Here is a 27,901-nt window from a genome sequence, read left to right on the forward strand (position 1 = left end):
TACGCGATACGCGACATTCGTTCGCCAAAAATGCCTTCACACACACAAAATTATCTCTTTTCCATCAACAAATATCGTTAGCTCAAATATTGTTAACGCAAGGTGACAACACGGTTCATCAGCACCTAATGGCAACATTCTCTGCGCCTACGGGAAGCTCTTATCGCGCCGATTGGCGTTTACTACTACGCACCGAAACGGCCGCACGGCCGAGAATGTGAGAAAAGAGGAGCTGCTCTCTAAACCAACAGCGCAGTTCCAGGCGACAGCCGCCAACCCTGGAGGCCCCCGGAGGGGAGAGGGCTATAAAAAACAAAATTTATCGACACACAAATTGAATGATTTCGTTAATTAAAATTCCAGCGTCTTTTCTCGGTCTCGGTGGCAGTAAAACGGCGCAACGATTCCCGAAACGGTCGATATGGGAATTTGTGCCAGCCAGCCAGCCAGCCGGCTCGGTCCCACGAGACCCACACACACACTGTTCGCTGCTTCCCGAGAGAGCTGCAACGGACACAAAGCATGTTGCATACGTTACCTGTTACCCTATAAAGCGTTCGCCACTCGAGAGCGCTCGGATAATCGTCCTGATAATCCACCGGACTAGACCAGACCGGACCAGTCCGGGGACGTCGTGTTTGGTCGTAGCACATGTCGTGGTGACTGTTATCAAATAGCGCGCAGACAACACACTAGGATTGTTTCCCCCCCACGAAACCCACCCATTCCTCCTGCTCTTGACGATACACGATAAACCGAGTCTTTATTATGGTCACAACAATACGCCTAATATCTTCCTCTCACGGGGACGACGTCGACGACGACGAAAGCAATTAAAATCAATCGTCTGTCTGAACCGGGCACAGGGAAGCAAAGGCAGAAAAGATACCCTGCATTCTCGACGACGAAGGGGGACAACGTCCGAAACATACAACGTTTCCCCCCGCCGTTTTTATTCGAGCTGGAGTGGTGGTCGGTCAGTCGGCACACGTGTGTTCCCGGGGCGTTGCACCTGACCATCGCGCGCGCGCGCCACTCGTCGGTAGGCGAGACGATGCTCTGGTGTTCTTCCATCCACGGCTCATCAGATACCATTCGGTTCCTCCCGGCCCGGTGGGATGATGGCCAACCAATAGCCATGGCCACGAGAAATAGCCGGTTCCAGTCGCGCTTTCGGTGTACTTCTTGCAGGCGTATATTTATGAGCTCGACTCACGTGACAGACGTTCATTAACCTTCATTTTCGAGTGCTCTACGAGGATTTCGTCAGGAAGGTTAACATTAATGCGAATACCCGCAGCAGCAGCAGCAGCAGCACTGCACTCTCCCTGGCACATCCTTCATCTGTCAAACGACAATTGATTGTGTATAATGCTGTGCGGTACTACCGTTTGTCCAACTGCGCTCTGTGAGTCCCGAGGGAGAAAGCTGAGGCATTTAAAGCGACCATTATTGGTACATTCGCTACCATCGTCTATAAGTAAGTCACTTGCAAAAACGTTTAAATGGTTAGGGGGGCCGAAACGCTGCGCTCTTATATTGTGCGCCTTGACGCACAACTTGAACGGAGACTTGATTGTGTAAGGATAGGTTTAATATAATAGTAAAAACCCATTACACCGGCTGTGAACAGGACGAAACGATGTTATACCGTGACTGTGGTCATTCAATCAAATACACACTACTCCTGGCAAAGGGTGCAGCAGCAATAGCCGAGAGCCGAGAGCCAATTCTTGGACCACAGTCTCCGCATTAACGGTGGGCACGCACCAACCAACCAACCAACCAACCAACCAGGCACGGCACGAAAAAAAGGGCAGACAAATTTGAAATACCGAAACAGTGGGTCGCTAGGCAACAGCAGTTTTCGTGAGACCACCGCAGAGCCACACACACACACACACGGGGGGAACACGCACCTACACCAAGACACGAGACTAAAAGGTCAGTTGCCTAATGTAGTCGACATTATTTAGATGTGTCTTATCGTCCGGCTTTCATCCCATTTATCACTATTCCAGGCAAGTCCAAGCACAATCAAATGATCGAAAAATTGCGTTTCTTTGGTATCTAAATGGGTCCCTCGTTGGGTGTCTGGACAGTATAGTGGGGCTCACGAAAGACAAAATCTTCGCCCTTTGCGTAGGTTTGCAATCGAAGGAATTCGGTCTGGAGGTCCAGGTATGTAGTTCTCTTCTACACCTTATTCCACACGTTTGAAATATGTCATACCTATAAAACGTTGTTCAAATTTGCACAAAATCCATGTGTGGACTCTTGCATATTGTTCATAAATTGTACTACCTGTTTAATTTGTCGAGAAACCTCATACTCCATTGTACATGCAATGTTAAGGGTCAACGCGCGAATGGATGGTTGATTGATTAATTACCTATAAGAAGAAACGAAACAAGAAGAATAAAAAACGAATGAAAAATATATCAACACCGCAGGCGCTGTACCTCAATCGGTAGTAAATCAATCAACCATTAGTCAGTTACCACCCACGGACCGTATAATGATTTATTTGGTTCCTTTTGCCCCCTTTTTTGTGCAATCATAAATGCATCATACTTGTGTGTTGCGTGCTAAGGGTCGCTGGTGCTGCTGCTGCTGCTGCTGCTGCTGCTTCAGGTATAGCAGTAAGTACCCGGACAGTATTCAGATAGAAGGCTACATCTTCAATGCAGTGCAGGAATAAAAAATTGTTTAAATGTTTGCTAAAGCTAAATCATCTTGCCACGATAATGACGATCTTGACTGCATGCGATCGGCAGAGCGGTGCCGGGCTGTTGAAGAGAAAAAGAGCCAAGACTACCAATCCGCATCGGATGCGTTTCCTGAACCTCACACCCAGGCTGCACCACCACCACCACCACCACCTGATAGGCAATTCTAATCACAAAAAGAGCTGTGAATCGATTAATCAAATCGCATTAGCGGGACTATCGTCGCCAACATGTAGCGGCTGCATAGTGGACACCCTCTCTCTACTATGGCTCGGGTGGTAGTGAGGCTGGTGAGTAGCGTCGCGAGCGCTGTCAAGATGAGATGATGGCGCCGCTCGGCGGCCTACTACGCTACGATCCGGTAACGGCAAACACGATATGTCTATTAGGTTTGTGCATCAAATTAACTTATTGATAACTTCATAATAATCCGGCCAGCGTCAACCTGCCGCTGCTGTTGCTGCTGCTGCTGCTGCTGCTGTTGCTGCTGCTGCTGCTGCTGCTGTTGCTGCTGTACGCTGCACGCGCGACCCCTACGCCTAAGCTATTAAGAACACGGCGAAAACAAGACGAAATCCCGAGGTGGAGACGCGGACGCAGAGCAAGAAACCTAGGCGCCAAGCGAAACGATCAGCGAGAGAGCGTTGCACGGTCAATCAATCGTCACAGGCCGTTAAGAAACATCGAAGGTCTGTAGGATAATTAAAGATCTTGCGATCTTGGTATGCAAATGCAACTAACTTGAAGGTGGGCCCCTCGGTCGGACTTTGGTCCCGTAATCGCTGCGTAGCTAAGGTATGTAGCCCTACAAACTGCGGGAATCGAGTGCACTGTCACCAGCAACAAGAGACTTTTGATTAATGATAACAGTTGTCAGCGTTTAAGCGACGTGGCGATCATACAATAATATTTACACCGCCATCAGTGCCAGAGAGGGTAGGACGGACTTGATGAAAGAAAAGTTGATGTCTTTAGTGTCCGCGTCATGGCCACAATTACAGAATACAGTCTAGACGGGCTATCAATTGGCAATGGTTTGGTATCGCAAACAGAATCACATAAACGGTGAATAGACATGTTAATCAGCAACAATGAACATGCAAATGATCAGTTGATACTCGTAATGGATCAAAATGAAATAGGAACAGAATCAGAACGTATGAGTCAAACAATTCGATTCAGTGAGGATACCGTGCGTTTGTGTACAGTCTTCATCTATAAGTGTTTACAGAAACGCCATTTTCTCATCATGCCTATGCAAAAGTAGACATTCCTTTCGTCGCTAATGAAATAACTGTCAAGATACTTAAACTAGACCATAGCATCCCTCCCAATGGATTCTTGCTTCCTGTATTTCTACGCATAAAATGCATTTCAAAATCTCCCAACAAGAGCCACCCATCAGTGTCAATCAAAACACAGATTGGCAACAGATCTGCAAATCAGATGACCAGACGGGGTTATCGCATCGGTAATTGGTTAACTCTTCTTTCAAGCATTACTCAACGACTGGCAATGGCACTACTCCGGACGACTGCATATCCTTTCAATTGCAACTGGCAAACCCTCTGGCATACCGCTAACCCTATTGTTTGGTCTTGACACGACGTTTGCAATTCTGAAGAGCATGCATTGCAATCAATACTCGACACCGCGGGCCGACCGGCCGGCCGGCCGGATGGATGGATGGCCAGAGAAAGTCCACCTTTGTCGTATTTAGCACGCACGGTGACTGTGAGCAATCTGAAGCATCGAGAGACTCACAATCACCTTGTGTATTTGCATTATTTATGAGCAGCTAAATTCCATCCTAATCAACAGCAATTACTCAACACAACACACGGATATGCGGACTCGCGAACAGTTTGTATAGGAAGGGCAGAAGCAATGGAACGATTTGCACACACTCACTGTTCTACCAACACTCGACCAACAACATGATGCGCGTTAGTCGAGACTGTTGCCACCACAGAAGTCCCTGTCCCGAGGCGCCCTGCTACCGAGGCGAAAGTCAGAGAAAATTTTGTGTGAAAATACAACACATCTTACAGCTCTATCGTCAATCACACGACACGGCACTTACAAGGGAAAAATGTTGTTGTTGTTGCAGGCGTGCCACTAGTGTTCGGCCAACATCGGGACTAATCACCTACGAGGCACACACACATACACACATCACATGATGGCGAACATGTTCTCTGGACACTGGATTATCGTTTGTTTCTTCTTTTTTTTTGTTGCACATTTCAACAAACGAAGATAGCAAATGGGCAACAGGGAAAGACAACACATAGACAGTCGGCGGCTGGCCGAACGCATATGCTTCCTTGGACGACTAGTGCGGTCTTTGGCGCAAGAGAGAGAGAGGGAGAAAAAAGTGCTATTAATCATGCTGGGATTGGTCTTTTCAAGCGAGCTATGCGCGCCACATCCCGCTAGACGGTGTCATACAGGTCCTTACGACACCATCACGCAAAACCATTGAGAACTCTTCCGCATAAAGCCAAAGCGTCAATGGGACTCGGACTCGACCACCACTCCACCCCGCCGGTGGTTTTTCTTGGGATTCGTCGAAGCAATCGTTGACTTTGATTGTTTACGCGCGGGACGGACACCCGAGCCGCCTTTTGTTGGGGAGGGCAAGAGAAATTAAGGGGTATTTTTCAGGACGTCTTACCGACGACGATGTCAACGATCATCGTGGCGTCTTTCCTGGCAAATGGACCGTACGCATATACTGGTAGAAAGCACGCAACTTTCTCCCAAGTTATATGGACATAATTCACACGAACCGCGTTTGTTGCCTTTTTATCCTCTGTTTGTGCGTTTCACTTATTAGAAACCAATCTTACGGTATGGTGATAACCGATCTGAGGAATATGTAGTATGGAAACACCTTGCCATTCCAAACTAACAGATTGTTGCAGATTAAATTTCTCAAAATCCCGATTTCCATAACATGACACGACCGTACGGCTTATTAATTGCAAATATGCGAATGTGCAATTGAAAACGGACACTCAATCATTAGAAGAAGAGAAAAAAAACCGTGCAAATGTAAGTAGACAACTTTTCACACATCTCGCTTGATCTGGTGTGGGGTTTAACATATGTTTCGCTATACATTGTTGCGATTCGCCTGTGGTTCGTTGAGCTCATTAGCATAGGAATCATATATCCGCGGCCAGCGCGAGCCCGCTAGAGTACTTATTTGCGATCTTAGCGTCAACGCGGTATCTGTGTCGTGGGTTTCTTGCAATCTCCGCGCGTTGTAAAGTGTGGCTACACAAAATAAACATCATTGAAATTTAAGCTTTGCGTTACAAGTTTTCCTGCTTTTGCTAGGATTGGAAGTGAAATCTTATTACAAAATACGATACTCGTGTCGTATACTGCAATCCTCAAAATAATGACTTAAATACGGAGTTACTACTTCTAATACTAATATTGCAACAGAAATACCTTAAATTATGATCTCCTTTTTTAAACGTGTGGAAATATTAGAGCTTAAGACAAATACCAAACAGCGTTCTGAAGAACTTCACAGGTGCCGTTTAAAAAGCTGTAAATTCTCATAAATTACTATAGTTTATTAATATTGCACCCGTATAGTTAACAGCAAGTAGCTTTAGTGGAATCAGTGATGCTGATTGAGCGGTTACAACGCTGTCGCTGTCTACCACCACCACCATCGCCCCACCTGCTTGCTTAGCTTCACATTATACCGAGGACAACGATTTGAGCTGGCTTAAAAGAATAAAGTGAATGTTTTATGACGCTAAAGTTTCAAATTATCCTCTGTTTCCTTGTTGTTTCTTCTTCAATCTTGTTGCCCTTGTCTTTTGCCTCATATTTGAGTATCTGATAGTGGAACATCTTGATCGAAAGTCTTTGATAGGGAAACCATCTTGATGACCTGAATTCTCGCATCCCGTATGGTGTTGACTAATCTAATGGTATCGTAGGAAGATAAGATGTTCCTTTTTATTAATAATCTGCCTTGTGGAAGATGTCGATGCGTGTAGAGCAATGATTAAATATGTAATGAAACGAGAGCTACATCGTTTGAGACATCTTCATCATATGCCCAAATCATCTTCATTATTCATATTCTCCAATATTCATGTATAGCATTGGTAGGCATACGAATTCAATATTCAAATCCGCACTGTATAAACGGTTCATAATTAAATTCTTTTACACAACTTCCAGCTCAATTAGCGTACATCGTCTGGTGATCCAATCTAGCGTCTAGGTCGCGTCTAGGCGAGACGAACGATATTGGCCGCTCGCCGCGTTCATTAATGATAGAATTTATGCTTCCCTACGACTCGCAGCGATAAAAAAAGGATAAGCTCCAACGACCGAAGAAACTACTGTTCTCATTTACATTCCACCGGAGCTAGCGTGCAAAAGTTTCCAAAGCTGAGCCCCACCTATTCGCGGTTGAACCGATGCCCGTCCTAGGTACGATCGTCGAGGAGAGTTCAAGGCGCAATCTGAAAGCTCTTTTTAATAGCACGGGGGTAAAACTTTGATGATGCTATAAATTTGCAGTGTTTGAATGTTGAGAATGGTCTCGGCCCCCCTCGTTGCTGCTTGCTTCATCCCAGTACCCCATTCTAAAGTGAAGAATTTGAAGAGTTTAAACAAACATCAACAACCACAACCACAACAACAACCACAACAACAGCAGCACAAAAGAAAAGGGGAAAACAGAAATCCTTATAGGCCAAGGTTATCCATTTTCCGGCCGTTCAACAATTGAACGCTTCTCACACGTAAGGCTGCGTTTCGAAATAGATAAAAACCGAACTCCCAAATAAATCATAGCCCGCAGAGAGGATTAAAAATACTCCCCGACCACAATCCACAATCGATGGGAACCTCGTTCGTCCTGAGACGGCAGTACGGCAGTCGCGTCGTCGTTTGTCCACGGCAGCGGATCCGTTGCGGTGTTCCTATACGTTTTGCAGGTTTTTCACCCAGCCATCATGGCGCGACCGGTGTGTGTGTGTGTGTGTGTGTTTGTGGCGAAAAAAGGTGTGGAACAGAGAAACTGATAAACCTTCGACGTGGGCGATAGAGCACTACGGGCACATAACGAACGAAGACGACAGCTGTGCTGCGGTGGCTGCGGTAGTGTCCAGCAGCAGCGTTGGCGGACGGAGTCGCCATCATAACTTCCGACGTGTTCTGGGTCGGGTTATATTGCGGTATATTTTACGCCCGATCCTTAAACTAGAACAAACGCCGAGAACCGAACCACCACCCGCCGCTAACTAACCGCTATACGCTCGTTGGCACACCATAGTTCTTTTATTTTTGGGAGGCGACCGGTTCAAGCGGATTCCTTAATGTCATGCTATATTGGTGTCGGTTTGCCGGTCACGGTGACGGGCTGCCCGGCTAACCCGGTCTATATGCTGTGCTATGAATTATACTCGAAGGTCACGAGGAATGGCCCCGGCCGAAGATGCGGAGTGGTAATTGCTTTAGCAGTGCAGCGTATCCTTCAAATCAGTGCAGTGTTTCTTTTAACTTCCTTTTAAGTATTTTCCATTTCACAACCTGACATAATATAATCTTTAAAAAGGGATTAATGCTATAATACATCTTTAGACATTTATCTGCTTAAATAAAAAATGGAAAATGGTAAAAAATAATGCAGATCGCAATAAATGTCAGCTTAAATCTTTATTCCTTACACCATAACCATTATTGCGTTTACAAAGAAGTAAACAAACTGTTCCAAGTTTACTTCATCATAGCAACCGAATTTTACTCACCACAATCAATTATATTGAATTATGTTGAGCAACCCTACTCTGGCGTCTATGTCCCATTTCAATGTCCACTTTCAACGCTTTGACTTTAATATGTGCGTTACGAACAAATAATTTGCGTGTGTGATATATTACATTTTTATTATTCTTTTTTTGGCTATGCATCTTGAACGCGGATTAGATTTAAACATACTCAATAAGACCACTGCGCGTCAGTTGAGTTCTAATTATAATAAAAAAACAAATAAATATTGGTCACTTTACGCTAATTTCCAAGGAGGCGAGACACACAGAGGACGCATCTCGAGAGTCATTGCTAACAATTACAGGAAAGTAATGCAATTGGAATTTACTCGAAAAGTGCACCATATACTGTAGCCAACAATAATTATCTCATATCACATTTCCTGGGACTATCAAACGCCTTTTAAATTATTCTATTCCTGACACACACACACACACACACACTCTTTCCGTTCGACACCTGCTTTACAACCTCAAATCAAATTAATGTATTTGATAAGATTGACCCGCATTTGAAGACGCACCACAGTTTACCAATTCCCGTTCGCAGCCAAACGATTTAATGCCAATGTTATGCCAGTTTCTACAAACAACAGCTTAATTCTGTCACCCTCACGGTCTGCTTTCGCGTTGTTATTGCGGTGATAATATAACGTCGAGACTAAACGTCAAATAAGATAGTCATAGAAAAGCGAATAGGTTATCTGCTTCGATAAACCCATGAGGGGCAATCCGTTTTTCGCCAAACAACCACCAAAGTGCTTACACCTCCCCCCCCCCCGCCCTTGACGTTGTGCTCCCCTTAAGTATAAGTTATGGGCTTCCAAATGGACCACACGAAAAGGTAGCAGCGAGCGCGCTCGCGCGCACGCGAATGTTTCCTCCTCTCCTTCCAAAATGAACAAAAATGGACAAAAAAAAACCTTCGGCGGTCGGTGTGAATGGATAGATTGCGAGGGCGAGAGCGTGAGTTGCAGCTCAAAAAGCATCGCCATCCGGAATCGGAATCGATTGATCTCCTTTTTTTGTTTTGTGGGAAACACTTTTTGGGAATTTCACAACATTATTCAACGCACATCATCCCGTGGACCCCCGTATGCGCGGTTACAACAGGTACACCACAATGCTTGGGGGCATTTTTTTTCTTCTGTGGATATGTGGCATGCGTCATTCCTTCCTCTTGACGCCTTCGAGAGACGGAGGAAGTAGTGTCAACGGGCAGGAGAGAAGATGCTGCTGCGGTGACACACACACAGGCACACACACACAGACGGGGTGGCTTGAGTCCATCAGTTTGTCCCCAAAGGTCCAACTAGGCGGCCACAGTGAGCGCAAAGTAGGATGACTAATTAGCATACTTGTGAAATTCGACGGAGACATCCTCCGGTTTAGATCAGCCGGGGCTATCAAGGTTCAGGGGGGGGCTTTATCTGAGGCCTTTTGTCTCTGCCAGACACCGTTCGGCAGCGGAACTGCGTGGAAGGAACCGGCAAGGCCGGGGGGAAGAAGGCTATAGCTTGACGGCGGTCCAAGACATTCATTCATCCTAGCAGCATCTCTCAACACGTACAACCAGCAGCATGGCGGCGGCATCTTATGCTGTTTCTTCGGTGCCCTTGCTGGTGCCGTTGCTGCTGCTGCTGCTGCTCTCTTGGGTTCACGGATTTTTGGGAGAAGAAAAATGTAAATTTCAATAATCTGATTGTTGCGGCGTCTTTTTTTCTTCTTTCTTTCTTTCTTTCTTTTGTTGTTACTGCTTGGTTTGTTTTTCTCTGCCTCCCCCTACACAGACTGGAACCGAAAAACCAACAAAACTAGCACCGGTGCTGAACGAATGGTCGTGCAAAAAAAAAGTCAAACTCACAGCCTCGCCGCCGCTGCCAGGAGAAGAAGAAATCAGCATCCGAAGCGCAAAAATTTGCGAATCAAGTCAAAGCAGAAGGATAATTAATTTCCGAACTTTACCTTACCGTTTCACAAATTTCTGGTTCCGTGTCTGTGTGTGTGGAGGGTACACATTATCAGCAAGATGGTGTGCGCCGCGCGAACCCGGGGGGCCAACAGTATATATGCCGAACTCGATTTTTCCTCCAGCAGAAAAGCAGCAAAAGAACGAACGAACGGCAGGAATTTAAATAAAATTCGTGGTCGAATCTTGGTTCGGCCACCGGCACCGGCGACACCACACACACACACACATAGGCCCAGCAGTTGTTGGTGACTCTGGGTTGCTGGTATTCTGGCGGCTCCTTCCTTCTCTTCACTGACTTGGCTGTGGATGAGATGCTGCATATAACGCATCGGGTGTCTCTCGGTGTAATGGCAGAGAAGGGGGAAGGAACATCCCTAATGTCACCGACAGAGTATGCGGCGGCGTTGCTATGGTTCGGTTGCTCCCGGCCGACTAGTTGGCTGGCTGGTTGCACAGGTTTTAACGAATTTTGCTCAATTAACTGAACAGCTGATACCGATCCCCGGGGGGGTGGGGTGATCGGGGGTTTTGGGTTTTGCGTGGGACACCCGAGAATCTCATTCAGCGCTTCAGTGCCCATTGCTGGTGCTTGTGCTCGTGCTGCTGCTGCTGCTAGAGGTTCTTGATGATTGCAGGCTTTGTGAGATGGCCGCTCTCGTTCGTGGGAGCCCGCGTTTGGGAAACCAATTTTATGGAAATTAGGTGAAATCTCCGGTCCCCGATAAGAAGAGAGTCCCGGCCCCTTGTGTGTGTGTGTGTGTGTGGGTGTGTGGCTGCATTGACAGTGAAGAAGCAGCAGCAGGAGAAAGATAACGCCGCAGCCTAGCGTTGGATTTTCCTCCTTTGTTTGTCTACCTGTCGTCTTCTTTGGTCTCTTCTACGAACTCGGTCTTGGTCGGGGACCTAGAACTCGAGCCCATTGAGGACGAAGACAGAGCCTGCAGTCTGTCGTGGTACCATATGGGGCGCGCGCTCGGTTGCACATTCATGGATAAGCTCTTTGGATCAAGGTTTTGTCATTTCATTTAATTTTGCGCTCCACTCGAACGCTTGGCGTTCGTCTTTTATATTCACTTCGACCGGACGACTCTCCTCCTCCTCCTACTCTCTATTTCATCTGTGGCTCCGTCCTATATAGCTACTACCTCCTTCTACTGTTTCCTCCTGCCAGACATAACAATACCCAGACATGGTGGTAAGGCGGAAGTTGGTACTTGGATTGAAATCGATTATCTAGCGTTGTAACTTTGTTAAAGGACGCATCGTTTAAAAGACTTCGTGGCGCCATCGCTTCAACGGGAGCGGCGTTCAGGGCATGTTTGTAAGAAAGCATTTGAACTGCTTCAATCTCGTGCATGGAAAATGTATCAAATGTATGAGCCAAGTTTTCGCAGTTTTCATTCAACACTCGTGGCCTAACTGCAACAACTATACGTTATGATTTATGGCAGTAATGTCAATCATTAGCTACTACTTTCTCCCATTTTTTTTTAAGTATTCTGTTGTCACTACATCCATATAAAGTGAGGCGCTATTTAGACAAATAATGTTTATGCAGACAACCAAGTAATACTTCGACTGTTTCAAAATAAGTGTTTAACCGATTTATTGATATGGTCGTCTGTCACCCTATTGTTCTCCATAACGTTGTGCATTACTAGTGTATCACAAGGTTTGTGACTGAACAATACTGCCACAATGTTTCATCAGAAACCTTTAATAGCTGCCTCAGCCGTTGTTGGTTTTGCCAGCTATAATGTTCATTTTATACCACGCAAACAACATCCGTGACGTGCTCTCAGCAAGAGAATAGCCATCTCTAACTTTCCGTAAATTGCTATGACTTTTGGTCATTCCTTTCTTCATCTTGAAGCATTGTAAAAGTATTCCATACAAAATCAACCTATCAGGGATAAAATTGAATAAAAATGGCAACACTTCATCCAAGCAACCTATACTATAGATAGATGCTTAATAACCGAAAAAAATAAAAGTTATACTTAGTTAGTTATCTACAGGTAATCGACAAGAATTCGTACTTCGTAAACCAACATTCATTTCATGTTAATTCAGACTCAAAACCAGCAGCTCCGTCTGATCATCCCGCACCCTGTGCTAGCATGTGACGATAGCCTCTTTAAGCGGAATGTGTAGTGGCGGGTCGAGTCGAGTAGTGCCCAATTGATTAGCAGGATCGACCATTTCTTCCCTTACTTGCGCCCTTCCTGATATCACACGCACCATCGTCCTTGTCATCTACGGGAATAGACGAATAGATAGATGACAGCACACTCTACCGTCCCTGTGTGTGTGTGTGTGTGTTTGGCTGCATTTGATGGCGCGTTGCCGAGACGCCGAGGGTATTATCGGAGGCATTTTCGAGTGATAGTATTTTCGATTGCATTTTCCCCCTCGTGTTCAAGTGGCAGACATAAACCACTCCGTGATTGCGTCACTCTCGCCTCTCTCTCTCGTCAGTGCAAATCATTCACCGAAGACCGGTCGAACCAAAACCGGGAGACTCACCCGGGGCCCTAGGGAGCAGGAACTCCAACTACTGGATGCGGGATAGTGGGTAAAGGGGCCAATAGAGCAAGGGAAATGGGCCAATGAAGGGAATGGCGTTCTAAGCGCGATCGTCCCTCTCTCTCTCTCTCTCTTTTTCCCGTGCACACTCTCCCTGCACATTTTCACACCCTCGTGGTGGTAGTGGTCCTCTTCCTGCGGCGCGTACATCGAACTCCGCCGCGTGGTATTCTTTCAGGGGACCGCCACGTTGGGCCCCATTCCGTCGCACATCATTCTTAAAGCCGTTCGTCATCCGTAGAGGTTGTTACCATGTGCCGTACAGTGCTGCGTGTGTTGAAAAGGAAACCTAGAACCTTCCTTAACGCCCTCTTTTCTGCGGTTTTTCTGTGGCCGTCGACAACAGGGGACCGGGGACAGGAGCAAATGTGTGGACCCGTGGATGCGGTGTGCGCGGATTACAATACCGCTTAATGAAGAACGAAACCCTCTCGCGCCCTGGGTTTCCCCGGTCCCCATTCGATTGACGACGACGACGACGACATTCGGGGACGGTGACGCCTTCCTCCTGCCCCCGGACGACGACGACGACGAGATATTGCCACTCGGCGAGAAACTCGAGAAATGGAAATCGATTATGCCAAGTGGACAATAATAATAATAATGGGCTTAACGCATTCGAGTGCGTGGAGTGCGTCGTGTGAAAGGAAAAATCGTGTCCAGGAAGCGGAACCCCGTTTGACGCTTGGAAAGGATTTGTAGAGCGCGCTGCAGCTGCAGTCTCTCCCTTTTTGGTTGGAACGAGGAATCAGTAGGAATCGAATCGATCACCACACACGGAACGGACGGACTCTTCCGGTTGTATCCTCCGCGGTTGGAGCTGCTGGGCATGTTATTTCATTAAAATTGGATTACGCCAAGGCGGGAGTTTCAACATATGGCCCAAAAAGCCGTATAATAGCTCGTTCCTCCTATTGTCGGATGTGTTTGTCGGAGGTTTTCTGTCACTCTCTTTCTCTCTCTGTCGGACCGGACTCCTTGGATCAAAATGTGCCAAAAACCAAAAACCACATCTGTCACATCTGTCCGAGGGTGTGGCTTCGCGCTCGCTCGCTCCTTTAACCCCCCTTAAGCCGATCGTTGTCGATCATTAAAAGATTATTTATGATCAATCCGAACCGGATGATATACCACCACCATGGCCCCGGTATATGGCCCGGTAAGGCCACATAAGGTGTTGTATCGGCATCTAGGATTGTAAACCTAGTCCATGGGGTATCGTAAAGTAGAACTACTTCAATGAACAACTTGTTTCCATTGTACCGCTTCGTGCCTGTGTGTGTGTGTGTGTGTTGGGTCCTCCTAGGGGGCTAATTACACCAACACCTTGTTCCCACGCAACAAACCCACCCTCCCAACAACCCCGGTGGGCAATGATTCACTTTACAGTTTTATGACATCAAATACAGCCAGGGCCTTCATACAGATTTACAGAGCATAGATTTTATCCACGAAGAAGGTGTTGGTGGTGGTGATGATCGTGCTGTGTGCGATCCCTCCTCCTCCTCCTGATCCTCCCTTTCCCTTTACACGCATGCCACACGCAGACGGAGTGGACCAAAACGGCGAAAAATAAATAATCTAGTGTCGAAAATGTGAAGCATGTTATGTAAATACGGAACTCGAACACACATCTTGTCCTTCTACTCCTCCTCCTCCGTCTCCTCCTCCTCTTAATCACCGGATCACTGGCCTACAGTGGGATATGAAGAACCCAGAAAACGAGTCCATTGTTGGTCCGCGGATGGTTGGTGGTTGACCCGCTTGTCGCCCAAAAGCCAAGGTCCCAAGGTTCTGGGCGCTCGAAAAAAGTCCAAACGCAAGGCCCAGAGAAACGGTCACACAGACACAGTCCCCGGGCCACGCCAGACAGGCTAATACACATCCTGACAGCCGGCCACAGCAGACAAAGTTCGTTTCATTTCCTTTGCTCTTACCGCGCCCACAGCCAGACAGACAGACAGACACAGGGGTGGTGCGCGATGTTGGTGGGATGTTGGTGCATGTTGTTGAGAGAGAGAGAGACACACACGATAAGCCACATACAACAACACAACACAACGCGCGCTGAGTTACGCTGGACAGGTGGTGTCGTCCTCGTCGCTTTTTTGAGGTTGAGTTGATCGCATTATTAAGATTAATGCTCTTCTCCTCCCTCTACCGCTACGCATTCCTCGTGAATTCCGTATTTTTCGGTTAATTTTTTTCTATTTATTTTTTTTCGTTTTGCTTAAGAAACGGTTTTCTTTCAAAGCCCATTGTTGTAGTGACCCAAACAACGAAGAAGAAGTGACAAGAAAAAAAAACCAAAAAAAAAACCCCCAAATCTCGATCGTGGCGACGTTTGATTGGATATCGCGCCGCGGTCTGGGGCCTGGTGCTCCTCCAATCGATCGGTGGTGCCGTTGCCGGCCGAATGAAGATGCGCAGCGATGATACTGATGAAGCTGAAAACTCACTGTATGGCCGACCATCCGACCGTGGGATGGTATCAATAGGCGGTGCGATAACGCGGGCGGGCGCGCGTCGCCTGATTAGCATAGTGGATCAGGCAGTCAGGCAGTCAGCCAATCGGTGGCAGCAGCAGCATCAGCCGCCGCCGGTAGGCCGGGATTGTGTTCCGCAAAACCGGCTCTCGCTCGGCTCCGGTTGTTGGCGAGAAGAATATCTAAAATCAATTCCAATCAATCGAATATTCATCAGCCCTACCGCATGGCACAGAGATCGTTACCGACTGATAGTGAGCGCGCGCCCGCCGGGGAGGATATGATACCACCAGCGTGAGCCGGCCGGCCCGCCGGCCAGCCTGGAACCTGCACGGCGCCGCGGTGCTTTTGGTCTGCGACGAGGCACACCGCAAAACGTGCGCAAAACTGGAGAGAAGCTTCATTCCAAGGCAAATAAACAAACAAACGAAAAAAAACGCTTCCTCCTTCCCGTTTGTGTTACCTTCGGAACTTCGGTTCCCAGATCCCATTTCTCTCCGGATTTCTGGAGGCATCGGCGCGCAGGGAAGCAAAGATGCTGACCGCGAGGTTTGAGGCGAGTGTGATTTGTGTTTGGTTTTGCTAAAAATCCGCGCACCACTCTATACCCGAAATAGCCACTCGCAGCAGGCCAGATATATAGCGCGAGCGCGCTCTCATCACCCTCGCGACGACGACGACGACGACGACGACGACATTCGCGCGCTGCTCTTCATCACGCCTCTCGCGCCTGTCAACGGCCCAATGCCCGATATGCATCAAACATAAAAGTCGCGCCAGGTCAGAGCACACAGATTTCGCGGTTTCGCGGTGACGGTCAACAAGGAACACTCTTCCCCCCCCCCCCCCCCTCTCTCTCTCTCTCTCTCTCTCTCTCTCTCTCTCTCTCTCTCTCTCTCTCTCTCTCTCGTGGGGATTCGCCAAATATCGCAAACGCTAGAGACAGGCACAGATTGCGCGATGTGGTTCATCTTGAGACACTTGTGTCAGGATGATGCAGCAGCAGCAGCAGCAGCAGCAGCACCAGCGCACCGTGAGGTGCTCCGTCTGGAAAGTGGGTGAATATGAGACACCGGGACAGTCATCCAAGTCTTTCTCCTTTCGCCGTCTGGTCCCCCGCGTCTGGGCACTGTGGCCAGATTTTTCCGCCACGAATCGCGTGTTATGATTTGATGAAAAATGTGTGTTTCAATCCGTGGCCTGCTTCTTTGTGGTCACTACCTAGATCTTCTTCCTTTGCGCCCATGATTTGCGTTTGTGTTCCGAGCCGCACGCGCGCACGTCGCCAAACCGTTGGAATAACGAATTGTTTTGCGTGGACTACTGAGACGCTGTCAAGGGGTAGCAGCGCGCGCACGATTCGCAATTCATTTCCGCCCGCCCGTGGATGGGCGGGAACGGGAAAAGCGACGAGACGAGTGTGTAGCACACCCAAGCATCCCCCTTCATCTTCGTGGGATTTTCCAGACAGACATCTTATCTTAGAAGACGGCACACTGTGGTGGTGGTGGTTGTGCTGCGTCGTTGCTGCGTCGCAAACTAAGAAGTTGTTGGTGGCGTAAATTTTTATTATGACAACTGTAACGACCGCTCGTTAATAGGCAGGCGGCGCCTCCATACTTTTTGGAGCAGCCTTTTTTTCCTTTTCGCCTGGGCGGTGTGTCGTCTTAGAAGGGGGGGATAGCTTCTCTCCCCACGTCGAGACGAAATGAAATGTAATACGTAGTGGCGATAGTGCATGTGATATAATTCAAATCTTATATCCTTATATCATAGTTTTAGGGAATAGACTTACTTAGCCTGCGACTGCGAGACGTAACAAATCGTTAGCAGCTATATTCATTGGAATCGCGTCCAAACATGGGCCGGGGGTGGATCGATTTTATTGATAAAATAAATGAAAACTAACGATTGCTTTTCGCATTTCCCGCGGTAACCCTAAACCCCATTACTGTGCGAGGGCCAAAGGAGGTACCAGTCCCCATGGTACGCGCCTTTTTTTTTTACCATGTTGGGCGTGGAGTGAAGCGAAAGAGAGAGAAAGAGAGAGAAGGAGAGAGAGAAGGGGATAAAGACCGGGTTGCCCTCATAAAATGTGTCCAATTAAATATATTGCTCAATACATGTTGTTGTAGGCAGCGGCGGTAGCAGTAGTAAAGTGGAAATGTATATATATATATAGGGGAACTCGCATATCGCACGAGGATGTCGTCAACGAGAATAGGTTTCTCCTCAGAGGGTCCTTGGGTTGTGTCTCGTCGATGGGTCCCACCGGAGCAGGGGGAGGGCGCAGTAGCAAGAACCCTGCCAGACAGACAGACACCAACCGCCCAAAAACCACTCGACCTTAGCTCGTCAACCAAAGGCGCCGAATCCTGTCAGGTGAATAGCAACCGCAGCCTACTACTGCCTGCTACAGAGCGAGGGGTCGCCGTACCCGGTGCCGTGCGTGCAAGTATGCGTGTGCGCTGTGGGCTGTGTGTGCGGCGCTCACGTTCTAAAGTACTTCCGGTCCGTGGGTTGCCCCCTTTTCGTCACTGACAAAGCCCGGCGCTGTGACCCTGGTGAAACATGAAAAGGCTACGATCCCAAAGAGGAGGGGACCTATAGCCGTACAAGGCTCTGTGCGTCACAACGGCGTGTCAGCACATTCGCTAGCATATTTTACTTTTAATACAATACTCTTACAAAGCCACAAGGGAGGCTAGGTTCAATAATCAAAAAATGAAAATGAGGAAATGAAAAGTTGCAATAGATGAGCACATAAATCATGGGAGCGCACCCGTATGAAATCTAAAAAACTATCGCTTTTGTATTATTGTCTCCAGGACCTCTGGACTTCTCCTTTGGTGCTTCCAATTTACGCCGCTCACCTCACCGAGAGAGTTCAAGGCCTCCTCCGGGTCCCCACTCTTGTTTAACAGCATTAAAAACGAGCATATTTTCAAAGATTTGTTTGCATAACTTTGTCTCTTTATGTTCCGCGCCTCAAACCCATGCTGGAACGCGCCCGGTCGCCACGATAAATTTCAAAGCGATTTCGTCCCTTGGCCGACTCGCGCCGCTTCGCTTCTCAAAAGGCGTCCCCGTTCTTCTTCGCCAAGACTTCGGGGAGAGCAGCCGCTAGAAAGAATTCATTCATGGCCTCCTCCTCCTCTTCTCCTCTTCTCCGTGTCCGTTTCGCTCAACGAGTCGGCAGCCGGGCGCGGCCGCATGGGCAAAGCAAGCAAGCAAAGTGAACGGGAATAAACACACAAAAAGCAGATCTTTGGAAAATGCCTGGCTTGGCATCACGTGTTCTTCTCCTCTCGAGCTCGCGAATCCATCCTCTGCTGTTCGCTGTGTGTGCTGCGCGAACGCGGTGAACCGGTAGCCCCGGTAGCGAACGTGCGTCTCCTTTCCAATGGGACAGCAGCACCGTGCACACGGCTTCTGGCATTCCTTCTTTTTTATCAAGCCGGTATCATCATCGTCGTCATCATCATCGTATGACGTACCACATGACGGCCGAGACAGGGGATGATCACACAAAGTGCAGGCAGCGGGGCAGACCCAAGGGCACAACAGCGCGCACACTCCACCACCATCAACAGCAGCAGCAGCAGCAGCAGTAGGCTGTTTGATTTTGACGTTTAATGTCGAGCGCGAAATGGTTTTAAAGCGAGGAAAATCCTCAAATACTTGCTTGATCAGCCTTTTCGCGGGCTCACGTCTCAAGTTTGCGTCAGCGCTCCTTCTTCTTCTCCCTTTAAGGGCTCGGTTTCATCATCCACCAATCAAGGCATTCCGCGCCGCGCCGTTGCCTGGCTGCTGCTGCTGGCATCACGCCATCCATTCGCGAACACGTGGTCTCCCGGTTCTCGGTTCTACAGCAGAGACAAACACACACACAAAGGCGTCCGGCCGGGCGTCTATAGCGCCATTCAAGGCTATTTGTACGGCAGCAGCAGCAGCGGCGGATGACGCGGCGTGGCGTTCCGATTCCGTGGCCATGTAGTGGTGCCACGAATTTCGCCTGAATCAGGCATTTTCATGAGCCGCTGCTGGTGGGTATATTCTCCAGAAATCGAGGGCACCAAATTCTAAACCATTCGTCGGCCCCGTCTCGTCAGGCCGCTGCCATTATGCCCCAAAAATTACAATCAGCAGCTTTCGGGCCCCTCGAAGGATACACACACGCACGCTCTCCGTGCACGGCACTGTTCTCGTTCCGGTTCTCGTTCGCTCTCTCTCTCTCTGTCGTTCTGGCATAAATTAATCGATTGATGATGTTGCTGCTGCTGCTGGTGGTGACGATGCCGGGGTCTTTCCGAGTTGGGCCAAAGCACTTTTGCACCATATTCCGGAGACGCTTGTGAAAGACACCAAAGGGGGACACAGAGGAATATGCCATTCTCGCACTTGGCGATTCCTTCTGCTCCTTTTCTGATTGCAGGAAGAGCCACGCTATCGTATGATCGTGCGAATGCAATGACAACGCTTACTAAGATAGTGGCCCCTATTGCGATTGTCTTGTCTCGTTTCCAAGACAAGACTCGACCAGTCTTGTCTGGCAAAAACCGCCGAGTCTTGGTTGTCTAAAATCGGTATTGCGAGAGTCGCATGAACACTTGAATGAACAAGTGTTCATTTGGCTGTCAAAAGCCATCAAAATCGCAGCTTTGTTTGTAAACAATCGTGCGCAGTTTGAGTTTCCTTACCGTTAACGTGTTTTAATTCATCAAAAAAATGTTTTCAATCGTACAATATTTGTTCAATTATTCTCAATCTCTGATGCATTTTTATTCAGGAACTCGATCGTCACGAAAGCAAATGCTTAGGTTTGAGCCCATTACATGGTTCTCAGAAAATGTGCCATTTCGTGCAATTGAACATAATCGATTACTGGTAATAGGTTATTGATTAATTCCATTAAATTCTTCCAAATCAACCGCCAGTCTGCTAAACAAAAAACTGTTACGGTAATCTTAAATCGCAGTCTTGTTTGGCAGACTCCCAGTCTGGTAGCTTTGAGTACAAGACAGCTGAGTCTCGTTTCCAAGACAGAAATCGGTGTCAAGCAAGACACTCGCAATACCGACACCAGACTGACGTTTGTCTTGGAAACGAGACAAGACAATCGCAATAGGGGCCAGTATCTTTTTTTTTTGACAGCTCAAAACCACAGACACACACAGCCACCGCTGGACAGGGACAGTGTCCAGAGTTCAGCGCTAGAGTTCAATTCCTCGTATCAAAAAAACGGAGAAATTAAATTCGAATTCGCAATCGGAATGCGAGGGGATGCGCGCGTCATCGACTGTCACCTGTGCCGACCGACCCCGTGCGGCCAATTTAGCATTCGTTTTGTGATTTTTTGCCATTTTTATAGCCGCAACATGTGCGTCGTCCTCTGCGTTCTCTACGCACCGACGCACTTACGCACGTTCCTGGAGCGCAGCGATGGCCAACCGTCCAAAAAAAAACGTACAAACGAACGCACGTCCTAATCCTCCGTCGCATATCTGATGGAACTGATCTTTCCTCCGCTCTACACCACCACCACCACCACCACCGGTGGAGGGATCGTAAATTAACCATATTCACAACTTAATCGCTCGAATCATCACCCAGCAGATTAGCTTGCGGACAACGGCCGGTCTCGGGGCCGGTGAAGAGAAAATGAAGAAACCCCAAGCGCCCATTAAACAGTTCATATTTCATTCCGTGCTTGTCGATGGCACCCGGGGGCCGGCACACTCCGGCCGGCTCGCAGAGAGAGAGAGAGAGAGAGAGAGAGAGAGAGAGAGAGAGAGAGAGAGAGAGAGAGAGAGAGAGAGAGAGAGAGAGAGAGAGAGAGAGAGAGAGAGAGAGAAAGATGTGCTTGTTTGATTTACGAGCGCGAGCGCCGGACACTTGACGCACGGGGACGAGGTGTTGACGTAGGCCAGTTAGTTGACAACCGGTGGACACCGTGATGTGTGTGTGTGTGTGTGTGTGTGTATAGAGGAAAAGCGCGTCGGTCGCGCCGCAGTCGGTGTGGAATGGGATTGTGGGACAAAACATTAAACAAAACTAATCTCATCGGAACTCACCTGAACCGGGCAACAGTAGGATGGACAGGATTGCCGCCAATGCCTGGACACATCGCCAGGATGTATCGTAGTTCCAAAGATGCTTGGTCATGGCAGAGCTACACGAATCGCGGCTGCCTCAGCCGGTCGGGCTCCTTACGATAGAACTTCTGCACGTCGAGCACCATCACAGTTCAACGGTGCGTGGAAAATTGTCGGTCGACCCACGGTGGTCGTGTTGCGCGCGCGCGCCCTTGGTTTGCTCTCTCTCTCTCTCTCTGTTCTGGCGACTCACAGACAGTTGTTGTTGTTGTTGTTGCTGTTGCTGGTGCTGTTGCTGTTAGTGCATGTAGTGTGCTAGTGGTTCCGGTTGCGGTTGTGGTGTGTTCGATCGAAGTGATGAAGAACATTCAACTTCTATCTCCCTCCGAAACCCCAAGAACCTCCGGATCACCGGACGACCTGCACACCTGACGTTTGCGCTTTCTTCGTCTCACAAAGCAGCAAGCAAAATACCTAACCAGGACCTTCACTCACTTGAGGACTGCACCACGGAATACTGAAATCCCCCCCCTCTCCTAAAAGCACGTCACTTTCCGTAGGTACACCGAACACCGAAACTGGGAATCTAGGAACTTGACACTTGCGATCGAAGGAGGCCAATGGAGGCGCACCCAAGAGAGCGTAACACACGGAAAGGGACTGACCACGAAACACTAAATGGCGCTGCAAACTTCCGAGGAACCAAGAATACACCGGTCACGCCCGGGGTACCACACAGGAAAGCGATGATAAGAACCAGGCGACGACGACAACGACGATAGCTGCTTCAAACGATCCGGAATCTCTTGGTCCTTTGCTTTCGCGCTTTATGCGCGATTCCTTTCGCTGCAAGCTCAGATCGATTCTTGACCAACAGAACTTGACCAAGTTTCCCTCCTTTACCGAACCGGAATGACACTCCGAGCGAAGAAGATAAACGTCGCTGCTGCTGCGTGCTCGTACTTCCTTCCTTCGTCGATCTTCTTGCTGTTCTCGCGTACCGTTTTTTCTTCTTTTCTTTCGTTCGCTGCGACCGGCGACGACGATGGCAGATTCCGCGGCCGTCCGCGCACCACGTTCGATTGCGATGCGATTCTTGATGCGATTGAGAGGGATGCGCTCTCGGGAATATGTCGCTTCGCTGCGCCGGGCGCGCTGTTCTTGCCGCAGAGAGAGACCTAACAGCAGCAGTGCTGCCGATGCTGCCGAATAAAACGAGTCTCCTCTAACTGGTTCGAGCGGCGGCCTTTAACCGCGTGTTCTGCTTTTAAGGGTGAAATTGTGGTGTTCATAATTTCGCGTCGTCGATTCTTCTGCCCGGTTTTTGGTGACCGAGCGATCGAGCGACCGCGATAGCACGCTGTGCTCTTCGCGACGCGGCGACACTTAATTGTCTGTGGAAACCAGTTTGTGGTATTAACAAAAGAAACTCGAAAGGAGCTCCTCCGCTCCCTCCGGTTCCTGGCTACTGCGCCGCTGTGTTCGTTGTTTCTCGATTTGTTGGTTTTTGGCAAAAGGATTTGCTGCCTGCCTGGCGAGGCGTTTGAGGATTCGCGTCCCGGAGTCGCGAATAGAGCGTCGGGTTCGGTTCCGTCGATTTAATGCGCTCGCTACACACCACGTGGCACGACAGGTGGAGTCACAAAATCCACCAAAACTTCCTGTTTTTTTATTGTGATCGCGCGCAACACTATTGCGAGGTCTGCACTTCTTACAAGGGGATTAACGTTCCTTCGGCGGACGTCTTTGGATGTTCCGGTCGCCTTTCGCCACGACCACGGTAAACCGATTAATTACCAACTAGTAACACACACACACACCGGTAGTCACACATACACACAGGGGGCCTTAAAATTCTTGCACTTGGGATGATTAATTGAATCACTTAACACACTCGTTGTACAACACACCTGCCCCGGGTTTGGGGTACGGCAATCCGCAGTGAATGTTGTGTACTTTCACTGGTTCAAAGCGTGGCGAAGGTAGGGACCTCCGAGATAAATTCTTTCAATTTATGTCACAAACCCCCCGAAAAAAAAAACCATCGAGCAAGCGCCAATCACCAAATAAATCAACACTATACGCTCCTATCAGCACGTTTCAGCTTTTCAGCACATCACCATCATCACCACCGGTACTGCTGCTGCTGTTGCTGCTGTTGCTGCAGTTCGACCTGCCAAAGAGTTGTTGAAGAAGTTAGGCAGAGGCGCACAGCAGGTATTTAGGGTCGCGAGGCTTGTAGCATTTTTGCAGTGACGCTTCTGCTTTTCCGCCTCTTTCTCGCTCTCTTTCTCTCGTGGCAGCAGGCGAGGCGCGCAAACGAACGCGCGACTTATATAATTAAAATACGACACGTACCAATCGATTGAGTCCGACATTCCCACTCACATTCCCACTTCTTCGTACGGTTCTCTCTTCCGTTCTGCCAAGGACCGGGACGAAGACGACGACGGCACGGACGGTCGCGTACACCACCTTCAGACCCACACCGCTGCTGCTGCTGCTGCTGCTACAATCAGAGCGCGAACGTGATTCGATTTAAAGCGAAAAACAAAAAAAAAAGGGGAAAAAGGAAGAGGACCGGCCGTTGCTAGTCTGCTCGAGGGCCACCATTCGCCCTCACCCTCCCCCAAAGGCAAGGGTGCTGCGGTTGTCGCGAAACTGTTTAATCGAACACACGGGGGGCTCTGCTGCTGCTAACACACAAATTGATTTTTGATTTTTTTTGCTCTCTCCTCCCCTGCTTTGCTTTACCGCTCGCGGCGTGTTTCCACGAAAGGATTCCGCACGCCTTCGATCACTTTCACTTGCTGGGCCGATTAGATGCACTTCCGTTGTTTTGCTCCCCACAGACCAGGGATACTGGACCCCAGGATTCGCAAAAAACTTCTTTGTTATCCGGACAAAAAAAAAACTCACGAGCCACTGCGTCCTCACCACTTCTGCGCGCTGAAGATGATCCTGCGTTCGCGATCTTAAGGCGACGATGATCACGACGGCAACGGCTTCTCCGAGCTGCCCGCTGATGGCTGTGTCTTCGTCAAGCGTCCTTAGAAGGGGCCTCCTTAGACAGTGCCAGAGCGATAGCCGGAAATCCGCGTGTCCGTGTTCCTAAGATTCTCGAGCTTAAGTGAATCGCCAACGGATGACCACACCGACTATAGTGTGCACGGTTGAGGAGTACAGCGATAACTTGGAGCAGCGAGAAAATGTGCGCCGCGAGACTATAAGATTTCGAAATACGAACTGTCTCGGTCGACGTGTGAATATTGAATGGAATAAAAATTCCAAACCGAATGAATCGCACCTCTGCGACGAACTACTGCATGGAATTTGAACGAGAGATGAAAACGAGTTGAAAACCGAGGCGATGACGGAATCTTCGGAAACCTATCCACCTATGCCACGATTCCCCGAGCGACCGCCGTACCAAGTGTATAACTTTAAATCCGCTGTTTGCTTATAGATGGGGTTATCGTGCAAATTGAGTTGTTATCTACATGTCGTACTATTTTTTGCGTGAGTTTAACACCTGTTTACGTAAATCAGTGCACATCATAAGTGATTCCATGCAAAAACGTCAATTTTTCCTTGCATACTGATGTCTAGAGCTCATCTGTTTTGCTTTAATTTGAATAAATCGGCTGCCGAATCCCATAAAAAGCTTGCGCTATGATCGGAAATTACATGCAGAGATTAATTTAATCGCTTCCAAAAATGGCCATTTTGACATGATTGAGAAGAGACACATTTGAAAATGTCGGAAAATTTAAAATGGCCTCACAAAACGGAAAAGTCTTTTGGCATGGTATACACAAATTCCTCGAAAAATGGGAAAAATGTATAGCCAGTGAGGGAAAATGCTTCGAATACTTTAGTTTTTACTGTTTTTCTCCACAAGCGCCAACAGCGGATTTAAGGTTTTCCATTTTCCGATCTCAAATCGGTGCTTGCACACGATTTTCCGATTGCCGACTTGACTTGAACACAATTTTCCGATTTCGAGCAGTGGTGTTTGGTTGTATTTAAAACCGCACACCCGGTTCGGCTCCGTTCGGGTCGAGTTCGGCTGCGAGCGAGACAGAGCATACAGCAAAACCGACAGTATGAGAGAGAGAGAAAACGAGCCACGAGATAGAGATATAGAGCGAGCGCTAGAGCGACAGAGAGGTCCAATTCAAAATCTGATCCTCACTCAAATCCCTTTTTTCGAGGATTTTTTGGGAGATCACATCAATTTCCCAGAAATAGCACATTTTGTGTATCATTTTAATGAGTTTTCGATTGAAATTAATCGAACCGATCCGCGCGCGCTACGACCAACTACGAATTCCTCCTCGGGTCGGCTCGGGCTCGGATAACTTCGGCCCGCATACTAATGCACGCGTATTAAGAATGGTTCTGTGTTGGTGACTCCCTAATCACACCTCGTGCCTTTTTGGGGGCTTGGCGATTTAAAAACTTTAAAACGGGAGTTAGTTTAAAAACCGTTTAAAAACTTTAAAACGGGGGAGTGGTAAGGAGGTAGATATTTTCCCACCAAGTACTAAGCTTAGTACCAAGCTAGTACTAAGGTACTACTGATACTAGTACTAAGAAACACGTTCTAAGTCAGAACCGGTACCGATGTGGTGTTTGGATAAGTGCTCAGAATACAGTTTAAAGTCAATTAATGCATTTTTTCAGCACAACATTTCCACACAGCACTACAAACGCAACGAATGCATTCACATCGCTTTACTATCCTCCACAGCACAACAACCTTTAACAATTTCCCTGCTCTGGATGTACCGAGCTGTTCCTGACTACGAGGACGACGCCGACAATGCAGGGTTAGTACACGAGGGGAGGGATGGAGGCCAAAAATCAATTTTGTCATGTGTCGCAACTCTTGCTTTTATCGAACGATCTGCGAAGGCACACCACAGGATGCGGACGGCGTACGTAACATCCTGTTTGGTGCAATCCTTTTTGGCACGTCCTGTGCATTGCGGCCCATCGCGACTGAAACCGGCTTTAAAGATCCGATAGAATTCGTACCTTTCAATGTTTCCTCCAAAAATTCAGTGACACGCACAAACACATCGAGTATCGGCTGCTCGGTCGCCTAAGGCACCGGAAGAACCTACTACTAATTCGAACACGAAATAAATAATCAATTGTGAAATAGGCTCGCTGGTGAAGGCCACGGAACCGCTTCTTCCCCGAAATTGAAAAGGGGTGACGGGGGAGAGGGAGCACAGCAACCCTTTTCACAAATTATTCATGTGTGTCTCATCCTCCCCGCGCGTTACACACACGCACACACCGGTCAGAGTGACCTGTATTTTTACATAATTTTTACCCTCCCCACCTGGTCTGCCCACCTGTGTGTGCCGGTAGGTAACGCGTAACAACCCGTGCCTACTAGTCGGCGACCGTAGTCGTCGTCGTCGTCGTCGTCGTCGTATCGTCCGCTCGTGTGGGTACAAGCTCTACAAACAACTGGTTTTCCTCGTGGCCTCGTGGAGCACAGGCTACTAGAGCATAGAGTACACGGAAAAGTACTCTCTCACCGCTCACCGAAAAACGGAATCCATTTATTCAGCTCGCCGTGCACCCTCGGACACTACTCGGACTTAGCGTAGTGTCCGCGACCTCACCAGGCTAGCCAGCCAGCCAACCAGCATGTATGCGTCGGTAGGTAGGCCGTCCCTGCCTGGCGTAGTAGTATCCCCGTTAGTAGCTGGCTAGCTATCTACCGAACGGCATCGACATGCACACACACACACGGTACACACACGGAGACTGGGACAGCCGCAGAAATGCCACAAATTAATCCTGCACCTGCCAACCTAATTTACTGGCGGCACCGATCTTGGCGGCCACCAGCAGCTGGGTATCTGCGGGGTTTTCCGGAACCGGAAGGCACCCGTGTGCCAGTTCCGGTCAGCGAGCAATTACGTAGCCGTGTTTGTGTGCGCTCTATACACTCTGCTCTGCTGCACCGCGCTAATACTGCAACATTTTTCTCTCTTTCTCACTCTCTTCGACCGTTTTTTATCCAACGATTTTCCAGCACCAGCACCAGCAGCAGCAGCAGTCCCCATCACGCCACTCGGTTCCGCTGGTGTGCTCTTCAGCATACGCTTCCATTTTCCACGTTTCTCTCTCTCTCTCTCTCTCTCTCTCTCTCTCTCTCTCTCTCTCTTTCTCGCTCTCTCTACGTACGCACATTGCGCGC

General features: G+C 48.5%; 1 protein-coding gene across 9 annotated transcripts in view; it reads right to left on the bottom strand.

Annotated features, from left to right (window-relative positions):
* The window catches only part of LOC125954387 (protein kinase C-binding protein NELL2-like), a 74,037-nt gene that overhangs the window by 45,232 nt on the left and 904 nt on the right, over positions 1 to 27,901 (bottom strand). For 7 of the 9 annotated variants that reach the window (XM_049684625.1, XM_049684622.1, XM_049684626.1 and 4 more), the window contains exons 1-2: positions 24,598 to 24,933; positions 21,658 to 23,851 (exon numbers count right to left, since the gene is read on the bottom strand). In XM_049684625.1, coding sequence (XP_049540582.1) covers positions 21,658 to 21,748 — 91 coding nt within the window. In that variant the 5' untranslated portion in view covers positions 21,749 to 23,851; positions 24,598 to 24,933. Of the gene's footprint in view, positions 1 to 21,657; positions 24,188 to 24,597; positions 24,934 to 27,901 lie in introns of those variants that run through there. The other 2 variants (XM_049684623.1, XM_049684624.1) reach the window with 2 other exon arrangements.

This window comes from Anopheles darlingi, chromosome 3 (assembly GCF_943734745.1).
Source record: "Anopheles darlingi chromosome 3, idAnoDarlMG_H_01, whole genome shotgun sequence".
NCBI classification, from domain to species: domain Eukaryota; kingdom Metazoa; phylum Arthropoda; class Insecta; order Diptera; family Culicidae; genus Anopheles; species Anopheles darlingi.